General features: G+C 49.4%; 1 protein-coding gene and 1 long non-coding RNA gene across 6 annotated transcripts in view; both read right to left on the reverse strand.

Annotated features, from left to right (window-relative positions):
- The window catches only part of MXD4 (MAX dimerization protein 4), a 37,933-nt gene extending 31,850 nt beyond the window's left edge, over positions 1-6,083 (reverse strand). Inside the window, exons 1-2 of one of the 5 annotated variants that reach the window (XM_052681977.1) lie at positions 5,892-6,083; positions 5,361-5,529 (exon numbers count right to left, since the gene is read on the reverse strand). In XM_052681977.1, coding sequence (XP_052537937.1) covers positions 5,361-5,529; positions 5,892-5,955 — 233 coding nt within the window. In that variant the 5' untranslated portion in view covers positions 5,956-6,083. Of the gene's footprint in view, positions 1-558; positions 1,627-5,360; positions 5,530-5,891 lie in introns of those variants that run through there. The other 4 variants (XM_052681979.1, XM_052681978.1, XM_052681981.1 and 1 more) reach the window with 4 other exon arrangements.
- A 1,016-nt stretch (positions 6,084-7,099) lies between these two features.
- Positions 7,100-10,730, reverse strand: LOC128080232 (uncharacterized). The gene is made up of 3 exons (XR_008206554.1): positions 10,319-10,730; positions 10,136-10,227; positions 7,100-8,084 (listed from the first exon to the last, which is right to left on the reverse strand). It is a non-coding gene; the product is annotated as an uncharacterized LOC128080232 (long non-coding RNA).
- Between the last annotated feature and the right edge of the window lie 1,513 nt (positions 10,731-12,243).

Raw genomic sequence — 12,243 nt, forward strand, 5'->3', positions numbered from 1 at the left:
CCAGGCCTATGCAGCAATTTTCAGACCAATGGTCTGTGGAGGCCTTCGAAAGTGCCTGCAAGAGAAGAAAGACTTCTGGCATCAAACTTAAGTCCCCTGTGCTGGGTTGTGCATCTCCATGCACAACTTCAGGGAGCTGGGGGTAATGCTGGTAAAGGAGTCAGTAAAAAGCCTCAGCTGAAAATAGGAGAGAGACATCAACAAACACCATCAACAAATAACAGATCCAGCAGGAGATCCGGAGTGCTGTTTGCAGGCATGGTGGCCCAGGACAGCCCTAACACCATGCAGTAAAGGGCGAGCAATCAGCCAACAACCAAGTAGCAGTTTTCTTAGTGAATGCATCGTATGGAATAGGGAGGAGGAGCCAGTAAAGCCAGGGAACCCTACGTCCATACCTGAGCTGCCATGAAACACACGTGGAAATACTGCAGCCCATCACCTGCACTGCCCTGCATGACGAGTGTAATGCTGAGCCTGTGTACATGCACATCCTGCTCTGTACCGACTGCTCTGGGGGCACTTTCCCAGTTACTTTAAATTGGACACACCACTTACACTGTGCTGGTGTGGAATTCATCCACCAGAAACAACTTCTGCATTCTCCTCACAGCCTTGCAGATTGGGCTGGGCACTTCCTTACACACAGCTCAGGCCCCTGGATCCAAGCTCATGCTGCTAGATGATGGCCAAGATTGTTTCCTTCCCACTGACACCAACACTGCAGCTTCCAGGCACTGCAGGCTCAGCGCAGCTCATCACTGGGGAAGGAGCAGCCGGTAAGATTCATCACATTAGGACCAAAAGCATCAGCATTAAAAACAAGCTGAGGGATATTGATTGCTGTCCCTCTGCAGACTGTTCTAGGAAAGCAGACTCAGAGGGATCCATCAAATTCAGAAAGCAGAGTCGTCGTCCCCACAGCCTGCTTCAGTGCTTTCTGCTCAGCCTTCCGCAAAACAAAAAAGAACAGAAAAATAAAAGTCAGCTCTGATCCCCACGCGGCGTGGGCACGGAGCGACATCTGTGCAGAGCCAGGGGCTTGCTCTGCAGGGCACGTGCTGCCTCTCGCCGTGAGCCAACACTAACAGAGGAACCCGGATACGGAGCTCTGTTTTTATTTGAAACACCAAATGCAGCTTTCACCCCTTTTTACACATAACCCTTCACCAGAGCGCAGCAAAAAGTACAGCCCTATTTATATAACGCTCCGACCAAAATACTGACTTTAATAGACAGAGGAGATATATTTATGAACGGGCCTTTATTTTGCTTTCGTTCCCCCCCCTTCCATAACGCAACTCCTGAAGGAGCAGGCCAAACACTGCACCACTGACGTCCAATTCCTTTCTCCACGACTCAATGTAACCGTGACTTCAGTGGACTGGCATCCAACACACTGATTTCAGTTCTCATTTTACCTTATTTCTGACCCTTTCGGGTCAGGGACGCTGCTGTCCCTGGGCTGGTACCATGCTGTGCCATCAGCTGCATGGCGGTGCAAATCCACCTCACTCAGGATGAGAGTACAGGATTCCAGCACCAAGCCCTTTCCCATTGTCTCCTCTTCCCTTTTTTTAATAGAAGCACAGAAACGTTTGGGCTTTCAGGTATCACGAGGACAGGACACAAGGAAATCCAGCTACCTGCAGGCCAAGCTGGGTTCCTACCTGAGCCTTGCTAGCAAACGTCACCAAATTTCCAATCTGTGTCATGCTCTTCCTTGGCACACTGCACACATTATCTCTCCATTTCACAGCAACCTCAGAAAGACATCCAAAGGTTTGTTATTAGAATTTCCAAGGCACAACCCCGCTAAACCCAGCTGCTTGCTTTATGCCCTTTCTGTAATTCCAGACAGACATTAACCAGAGTTATCGGACTGCACTGCACTGATGTAGGAGTTACAGTTATTGGTCGGTGAAGAGGAGACATTTATTATCCTGCAGTCAAGTACATGATAAGCATTTGTGCAACAAGAAGATGCGAGCTGGGTTTACCTTTCTTCCCCTCAAAAGTCAATTGCCTCTCCCAGAGCTGTTCTCCTTGCACAACAAACACGCAGATTTGCTGACCGCAGGATTTGGGTCAGAACTATTGGAGGAGCACAACTCTGAATCTCAGCAACGGACATCAGAGAGAAAATGGAGCAGCCTGGTTCATGGAACACACAGTAATGAGCACACTGCAGGAAACGTGGCCAGAAGAAATCACATAAAAACAGATAATTTTCATATAGAAGAGAAGAAGATGGCTAAATAACCACCATGCAAATATCCTGCTGAGCAACAAGCTGCTAAAGAACACTTTCAGTTTTGATCCAAAAGTATCAGCAGGCAAAGCAAAAATGTGAAATTCCTGCAGTGGACAGTAGTCTTATAGCTTTTGATTGATTAAATGCAGTTTTGCTGCTATTTTTCCTGCTATGAATCCAAATCTGTCATTTAATTGCCTTAGGGAAGCAGGCAGCGCTTCAGCGCAGACTCCATTGCCCAGTCCCAAGGGTCAGCACCTTCCTCCCCTTCTGCTCACAAGAGTCCCAAGCAAGATGCACCCCATTCGGCTGGAGGCTCCAGGTATCATGACAACACTGTATCAGTAGGGGAAGCAGCACCTTGATGAGAAACGAGGCCCTTCTGCCCCAGTCCTCCAGAAAATCTGGAGCAGCTGCAGGGGTGCTCTGAGCCCCCACAGGCAGGCAGCGTGGGGAGGAACTGCAGAGCAGAGCAGAGCGTGGCACAGCCTCCTGCTGCTGACACTTCTCCCCTCCTCCCCTTTCCTCTTTTTCCCAAAATGAGGAGGAAGACGTTTTTCATGCCTATATATATACACACACACACATATATTTAGCTCATGAAGTGTGCAAAACATACATATATATATATATATAAAAACTGATATATATATATATATCAGTTTTTAATCTGATCACACAGTATAAACAAAGGGAGCTAAGGATGCTGCAAGCAGCAGGACATAAAAGCAGATGACGAAAACAACCAAACCCCTGCAGTTTCGAAACGTGCAGTTCTCTGCTCCTTTCCTTCCCCTCCAACCTTAAGCACGTATTTTTGTATCTAAGAAGAAAAATGCAGTCATTAGGAATACACTTCAGACATGTATGCACTCTGCCTGAATGTGATGTTCCAAGCCTGGAAAAGGGTTGAAGCAGAACAATAACGACAAACACTTTGCCCAATGCTTCACATCACCACGACCACTCCAGATCCTCTGAACTTTGACCAGTCGTCTGCCCCTGGTAATCTCCAAGTCGCTTAGGGAGACTTAACGGCATTACCCAAACTCTAGTCTGGGGTTCAGACCCTGCAGCCTATCAGCTCTAAATAATAATAATAAACAGTGATGCTGGTGTACTTCATGGGGTTTAGGCTGGATGTTCTAATGTAAAGATCATTTTCCCTCCTGGAATTCATACTCAGATGCAAAGCTGAGCAGCAACAGCTCCAAGTGGGAATGGGGGCAGGAGGCACGAGGGATGCAGAGGTGCCCACACGGCTCTGCAGGCGCACTCGCTCCTAACACAGCAGGATGCTGCATTTCAGCAATGCATCTTCACTCACAACCTGACAGCATCCACGCCACGCAAAACAAACCTAGCAGTGCTGCCTCAGGGCTCAGTTTGAGAAGCACCACTTCGTCCCATAACACAAACTCATTGCTGATCTAATCACCGCAGCGAGGAAGAAAGAAAGCACAAGGAAATGTATAGGTCGTATGTCACAGGATTGCACGTTGGAGGCTGGCACTGCTGCATGGTGAGGATCAGAATGAAAGTCCAAGCAAATACAGGATGCAGGATGGAAACTGCACGCAGGCATGCATGTCTCAGCTTCCATAACATGAGCAAATCTGTGACCAGAAATCTTTTAATTCTGCTGTATTCGATAGGTTACAAATCCTCTCTTAAAAACTCCGGAAAGCAGCTTACAGTTCAGACAGATAACTATTTTGCAGGGACGACAAGAGACCTAAGAAAGGAAACGATGGAATAATAGCTCTCTAAGTAACACAGCTTTCCCAAACTCATGAGACACAAATAGTCCGTAAGGTGCAATGAGCGCTTTGCAGTGGGAAATCCTAGGAGCCCTGTTTAGATTAACCGTGAATTTGTTTCAAAAGGCACTCAGCATCTTTTGTGAGTAAATAGCTAGAAATCTCAGGAAACTTCTCCCACTCCTGATGACTCTCTAAAATGAACTGACATCTCCATACTCTGAAATGAGACAAAGAATTCAACTGAATCCAAAACCACGTCCGAGAACTGCAGTGAGAAGGCAGCAGCGTGTGCCTGACTTACAGCAGGGGACAGGGAACAAGCAGTCTCCCCCAGCAGCTCTCTGAGGTGGGCAGGAGCGGGGTTCCAGCTCTGCCTGCTTCTGATTTCAGTGTGCATCTCGGGCACCCTGCAGAATCCCTGCTGGGGGAGCGAGAGCAGCACGGGCCCACCGAGCTCACGTCTGCTTTGCAAAACAAGTCACGTGCAAGCCGAGTTCACGTTAGGCTATTCCAGAGGAAGCACCGTGCCCAGCGGAGCCGGCGGTGGGGCCAGGCCCAGCCGGGCACGACGACTCCGGAACAGCCCTGGAAGAGCCGAGCAGCGCGGAGCAGAGCAGCAGAGCGAGGGCTGGAGGAGTTCCCAGGCGGGGGCCGGCACCGTCCCCGTAAGACAGCCTCCCGCACGTACACAGCCACTGCCGGAGCAGCAAACAAAGCTGCAGAGAGCCTGCGCGCAGCCGCCCTTCTCTAATGCCATCGCAGCACAGGTAGCGCTGCGGGGACAAAAAAAAAAAAAAAAAAAAAAAAAAAAAACAACAGGCGACGGCACAACGAGGCAGGCGACGACCACGACGGGCCACGCGGTGTGACAGCGGCACGTGTTGGCCGTGCTCCAGCATCGGGTCGAGCCCGCTTCGGTACCGTCTCGCTGCCGTACCTACGGGAGAAGTTCAAGCATGGGGTCGGGACAGTCCCGTGCATGCGGTGATCCTGAGGCCCCAAGGGGGGGGAAGGTTATAAATAAATGCTTGGGGGGGGGGGGGGGGGGGAGAGGGGGAGGGCAGGGAGGGAGGGGTTGAATTGGTGCCATGCAAAGAAAGGGCTGCGCGGGGCCCGGGCAAGGCGCCGGCAGCGAGAGCGGAGCAGAGCAGAGCCGTGGGGGCGGCCGGCCGGGAGGAGATGCTGTACGCGTGGCAGTGTTTATATGAGAGATCAAAACAGAGCCAAGCCCATCCAGGGAAAAATGGCGACTCCCGGGATGGGGGAGCCGAGCCGCGGGGTTGGCTGCTGGCGGGATGGATGGGACACGGCACGGGCATTGCGGGATGCGCTGCGGCGGTTACCTGTTATTCGGGGACTTTCTGGCCATGGAGCCTGCCTTTGTTTTCTTTCTGGAATAGTCACTATCGAAGGGTAACACTGATGCATAGCCATGTTCTGCTTCTAGGGACAAAGTCAGCATTAGTGGCAATATATTTTTTCCATGCATTTTTTTCCTCCTTTGCAGGAACGCTAGGGGTAAAGAACAGAATTTGTTTGCGGTTGATTTGTTGGGATTTCATTCTGGCATCTCTAAAAGCAGCGACACGCAACACAGACACACAGACACACATCGATCACACACACACACAACACACACACACACCACACAAAAGCGCACCACCACCCCAGGTGCCACCGCCGGAGGATGCCCCCCCATCCACGGGTGAAAACCAGAAAAAATAAAAATGATATATATGTGAAAAATAAACTAAAAATAAGGAATAGAGCGGAAAGGCAAGCGCCGTGCCCGGCCGTGGGCAGGTGGTGCGCGGGGCCCGGCCCGGCCGCGATCGCCTCACAACAAAGGGAGAGCGGCTCGCGGCGCTCAGTACCTCGGTCTCTTCTCTCCAAGTACTCGGCCGCCTCCAGGAGAATTAACAGAGAGTTCAACTCCATGGCTGCGTGTGAGAGGAGAGGAGAGCCGAACCAAGCCGAGCCGAGCTATGCCGAGCCGAGCCCCCCGCAGCCCGGCCACTCAGCTCCGCGCCGCGCCCCGCGCCGAGTTCACGCGCGGGGGACTTCCAAGTCCCCAGTTATAAGGCACCTCTCTCAACCTACATTTGACACACAGCCGACTGGCAGCGCTCGCGGCCAATAGTAAAACGGGGTTCGGTGAGGGGGCGGGACGAGGTGCTTCCACGGGGCCAACCGGCGGCCAGAGCCCCCCTCCTTTTTCCTCTGGCTGGGGCAGGGAATGTTGACAGATCCCCATCTCGCCTCCCATTGGCTGGCCACTATAGTAACAATTTAGAAGCCGAAGCTTAGCAACAGCACGTGGTGGCCCGGCCCCCTCGCGCGCCGATTGGCTCTCTTCTTGCATGTTAAGCAGCTAGCTGGCGCCGATTGGCCTCATGGCCACTATGCAAATGAGAGCAAGGAAGAAGCCAATGGTGTGGGAGGGGCGTGGCAAACAGCCGGGGGAGGGGCGGAGGGCGAGGACGGCCACTGGGCGTGGAGGAGGCGCGGCGTTGCCGTGAGGAAGAAGCAGGCGGGGCGGGGCCTCGCAGCGCCTCCCGTTAAAAACAAACCTGTAGGCAGGCAGCGCACCTCAGGAAAGCTGTGAGAAAAGGGAGGAAGGGACCAAGAAAAGCTAAAACGAAGCGGGGCAGAGGAGGCTGAGCGCTCCCACAGCTCTTCCGCGCAGCCTCTCCTCCCCGCGGGGGCTGAGGGCAGCGGTGCGAACTGCGGGACCGCGGAGAACCGGCAGGCCGCGCGCAGGGAACGCACTGCGCGTGCGCGGGGCGGGGCGCGCATGTGCCGTGCGGCGCAGGGGGGCGGTGGGGCCGCGTGGGACGCAGCGCGCTGTGCCGTCAGCTCAGCGCCAGGCAGTTTTCGGCCCGGAGCTGCTCTCAGGAAGCGTTCAGAAAGAAGCGGATTGGGATGAAAAAGATGCTACCGATTAGATAACAGGGATCTGCTGAAAAAAAAAAAAAAAGCCTGGCGCGCGTATCGGTGATCCCTGCAGAAATAGAGTTAAAAAAATCATCCTGCAGGAAAAAAAAAAAAAAAAAAAGAGCCCCTCAGAAACGCAGCAGCACCGCCCGCCGGCTCCACGGCTCCTGCCAGCACGTGCGGCCGCCTTCCGCCACCCCGGGCACAGCCGCCGCCTCGAGCTGCTGCTGCTCCTTTTCCTCCCGCTGCTGCGGCACTGGGCAGGAAGCCGCTCGCCGCTTCCCCGTCCGCGCTGTCCCATTGGCGCCGCGGACTCGGCCTCTTTATCTCGGCTTGCTGCTGCACAGCTGCTGCCTGAAGACGTGTTGGCTTTCGCGTGAGGAAGAAGTTTTAAAATAGATGGGTTTTAAGCTGTGCTGCCAGCGCGCGTTGCTGCGTCTTCCGTCCAGAAGCGCTGCGGGCTGTCAGCAGCCGTCCTGCCGGCCGGCACGGGGGCGCACAAGCGGTCCCGTAGATTTCGGTTGAGCTTTTTGAATGGGAGCTGATGAGGAGCGCTGCGGTACGTTGTGCTCCGCTTTTATTCTTCAGCAGAAGACGTCAGCTCCTGTGGTTTCAGCTACAGGTTCGTTTTAAGAGGAGAACAGCAGTTCAGGTTTAAAATAAAAATCGTGCTTTACCTTTTTTTTTTTTTTTTTTTTTTTTTAAATAGGAGTGTAGTAAGACTTCGCATAGGTAGGTTTCTCATAAAGCAGTGCCTGCTGTTTATTTCCGTGGAAACTACAACAGGTAGAACACAGCAGTGTTACTGAATAGAGCAAACTCTCAGCTGCAAAACACTTCTTTTTCCAACACAGTCACCACCATTAGCTGTGCATTTTCAGCAGCAATAAACAAGAGCCTGCATGCTGCACTCAGGCTGCACCAGCGGAGGTGACTGCTGTCACTGCTGTTGAAGTGCAGTGCCCACTGCCTCACTGTGCTCACATCCACTGTTTGGTCTCCAGAAACGTTCAGCAAGCATCTATGAATGTCAGCGGCTGCAATTTTTTCTCACACGGAGGAATTCAGTTTCAAACCTTCATACACACTTCCGTGTTAGATGCCATTTTGTAAGACTGCCCCTCTGCTGCCATCTGTCACACAGCAACAACGTGTAATAGTACATTGGTGGGAAGGTTCAACCTCTACTGCCATACCACCAACATCTACCTCTGATGTCATGGACCAACATCATAAGGCAGGAGGCATTACTTGCAGAGCAACCCTCATACATTTCAGCTGGTATTTCACTAGTCTGTATCTTTCCCTCAGATAAGTGAATGTGATATGGCTGGTGAACACTGCTGGTCGCATAGGATCATTAAAGCTGGAAAAGACCACTGAGATCATCGAGTCCAACCATCAGCCCATCCCACCATGCCCACAAACCACAATCCTCAGTGCCAATCTCTGCATTTCTTGAACACCTCCACAGACAGTCACTTCCATGGGCAACCCGTTCGATTGCCCCACAACTCTTTCTGAGGAGAAATTGTTCCTAATATCCAACTTGAACCTCCTTTGGCACAATTTAAGGCCATTACCTCTCATCCTATTTGGCCCAGTTTCCCAGGATGGGACAAAATACAAGGCAGTATTGAAAAGAAGTATTGTAAAGAAGGCAGCCTTGTGGCTGTAATTTAAGAGAATGTTATATCTTCTTGCAAAAAAAAAAAAAAAAAAAAAAAAGTGCAACTCTGTAAATTACACAGCAGAGGAGAATTCAAAGTATGGATGCCAACAGTTTAAAAAAAAAAAAAAAAAAAAAAATTGCTCTAAGATTTACTTATTGCCTGAACTGTTGAAATTCTGCATGAGGATGAGACAGTAAGGTGTTCACTGTAAATCCATAAAAATTAACGGTCGTTTTGCTGTTGTCTCCACTTGGAGTACATTTAGAAACTATTTCACATTTCTTTCTTTTATAAAATGACACGAAACTGTGTATGAATAGGTCTGCAGTGTCTACATAGGGAAGGAAGTTCCATTTGCCTGACCGCATGCATTAGGGCATGTAGTAAAGAAAAGAGAAAGATACACAGATAAGGCAATGCTGTTTGCTCCTGTAGCCAGTGGACTAGTGGGACCTCAGATCTGCAGAGCATCTGTATTTCTTAGTATGTGTGTCTAAATGCTTCTTATAGTCTTTTATATCCATGCTGGGCAGTCACGCAGCCAGAAGGGAAGATAAATGCAATTGGTGTGTACAAATGTATCTGGGTGAAATCAGGGTGCACTCGTCTCTAAAGCAGGGATTCAGCTATTGTTTTGCCAAGGCTTTGAGGGCTTGAAGCTTCTCCTGCTCCTCCCCACCACTCTTGACCCATAGTGTTCACCTCTGAAGCTTGTGCATGATTAACTGTTATGCAATGGTGATAAGGGCTTCAAAATAGGCCTCCCTGGAATTCTGAAAATAGCTGATTTCTGTTCATGATGGCTCTCAGTCTGAGTTCTAAACTCTATTTTTTGCTTGAGCAGTTAGTGCACATGTAACCACACACAGACATAGCCCCTATAGATGACATCCAGAGTAAATCCACATGCATTTAGGTAGGAGTGAATGAATTAGCTCATACCAAACAAATGCTGTATGTTGCATACATTCTGCAAATGCACACATTAACCTATAGGTGCAGCGAAGGAGCTTTCTGTACAACATGCAACAGTGCACTAGAGAACTTAAAGCAGGTTTAGCAAGATACTTCCTCAAGTAAGTTCTTCTCACGAGGTATCATTAAAACTTCCAAAACACATAGAATGAATTGGACTGGATCTGGCTTTCTTTGTACCCCTGGTCCAGGATGAGCTTTAGGGAGGTCAGCATAGAGGCACAGGTGGATGTGAAACTGAACTACTGTGAGAACCGAAGGACACGCTCTAAGATGCACATGTGCTCAAGGGCTTTGCAGATTTGCATCTCTAAATAGCCTTTTTCCATTTCTACAAGCAAGCAGCAGGAACAGCTGAGTACTAAAGAAACAGCTGGCCTCCAGTGATAGAGGGTGGCTGTCACTTCATGGTGAAGTTTGCAGACCTTTATATTTAGAAACAGAAGGGAGAGCCATCAGTAGCCACACCCCACAACCTTCTGCTCTCTGTAGTTCACTCACAGCCTGTGCTTTATGATAGGAGTGCCAGTACTTACATTTTTAAATGCTGTCATGCCTTTCCTTTCCAAAATCCATCAGTGGTGTGACATGGCACATGAGGCTGCTGATGCCAGAACTGCTTCCTGTCCTGCAGTACAATAGGGGCAGAGTTCTAATGAGAATCCATTCTTACTTGCATACTCACCACATCTACTCTTATAGAAATAATTAGTTCTTACATGCTTTTCAGATTTGTCTCATTACAGCTACCACCTCTTCCTTTCTTTCAGCTTTTTAAGTTCTCTATTGTATCTTATTCCTGTGTCCAAATGCTTGGTCTCATTCACTGTGCCTTGGAATCCATCCCCATGCTTCCTTGAGTATTGCAAAGCTTAATTAATTAGCAAAGAGCTTTAGTTGTCTTCCCACACAGAAGGAGATCTGCACTCAGAACTGGCAATAACAAACTCCATCTCCTTGTCTCAGCACCTCCCATTTACTCTCTCATCTCACCTGTGATTCAGATCATTAATTCTCGTTTCATAAATGCAGAAACCAAAACACCTGAAAGGTGAGTGGAAGGAAGTTCAGAAGCAGTAATTTTGGCAGTGCCTAAGCCTGATCTGAGATGCTTTAACTGCACCTACTCAACTAAATAGAGCAGGGCCGAAGATAACTCTCCAGCCCTGATCTCAAACATCAGATACTCACTGGACTCAGAGCTGTGACAACAGGTCAATCCCTACTGACCTGAGTCACCCCTGTCTGCTAAGGTGATGGGTTCTGTATGCAGTGATCACCGGCCTAGCTTACTCTGGATCAGTTGTTTCCTGCACTGTTTGAATTGGTGGCTTTTCAAAACCAGTTGAATTTGCCATGTTTTTGTTTGCCATCTAGTGAGCACTGGAACAGGCTGCCCAGGGAGGTGTTGGAGTCTCCTTCTCTGGAGATGTTCAAGACCTGCCTGGATGCCTACCTGTGCGACCTGCTGTAGGGAACCTGCTTTGGCAGGGGGGTTGGACTCGATGATCTCTGGAGGTCCCTTCCAATCCCTACAATTCTGTGATTCTGTTTATGAAATGCTATTTTGACTGTAAGTCAAATTTGAAATGCCAGCCCCTTAGAACATCCTTTCCTTGTTAACTGCAACAGTATGAAAGGCAACATTTGTTTTTTGGCATCCTCAAGGGTTTGGCCGAGGACCTTGAATGCCCCCTGTGCCAGCAGTTCCTGGCTGGCGAGTTGTATGGAGCGTGGGACATGCGGTACCCTGCTTCTGGCCCTGCAGCCATTTCTGTGATGAGGCATGAAATTATGCTTAACTGATTGAAGTGAGGCATAGATTGAAAAGCTTGAGAGACACCGATTTACTCCATTGGCTTGCTCCATGTCAAACCCCATTTTACCTAAGCCATGCCTGACACTTTTGGATAGCATCTTCCTAAAAAAATCTTCACTGATGCTGCCACTCTCAAAGCCCTTTATGGAAGGCAGTGGTACTGCTGCCTTCATTTGAAAAGACAAAAAAGAAATGGAGACGTTGACAAAACAACTCAGTGTCAGTGAGCTGTGGAAAAGCTGGAGAGAGGACTGGGTATCCAGTTCCCAGTACAACATGTTGGGCGTTATGTTATACTCTGAAAGCAGGATTTATTATTTGATTTTGATTCCAAATCACAGACATGTCATAGCTTTATTATATTCCTCTGGCACAGGAAGGGGACCTTGTGTTCATTTGTATCGCATTAAAGTTCCACAAAATCTATAGCCTAGTGCAGTGCAAAAAGGCTTTGAAGAAACTATGAGTCAGACCCACTTTGTGTTAGAGTGCTTTTTGGGTGGCATGGGCATCTGCCTGAAGGAGCTGCCTGAAGGAGCTGCTGAATTAAACGTTTCTGCTTTAACCCATAACGTTTGCAGTCGGACCTTCTTATTAGGATACTTTGATATAAGCATGTCATATAGCACTAAAAGCATATTCCAACATGCTGACATGATCATGTAAGCTGTCTTGGTGCTTAGCACCACTTTTGCAGTCCAGGAGAGAGAAAGAGAGCAGGGCCGAGTACATGTTAACAAATGGAGATGAAACTTCATAAATAAAATCAGTCAGCTGTAACACAGCCTCGATAGCATCACTGAACATTATGGAACCTTTGAACAT

Source organism: Tympanuchus pallidicinctus, unplaced genomic scaffold, assembly GCF_026119805.1.
Source record: "Tympanuchus pallidicinctus isolate F22 unplaced genomic scaffold, pur_lepc_1.0 scaffold2, whole genome shotgun sequence".
NCBI lineage: Eukaryota > Metazoa > Chordata > Aves > Galliformes > Phasianidae > Tympanuchus > Tympanuchus pallidicinctus.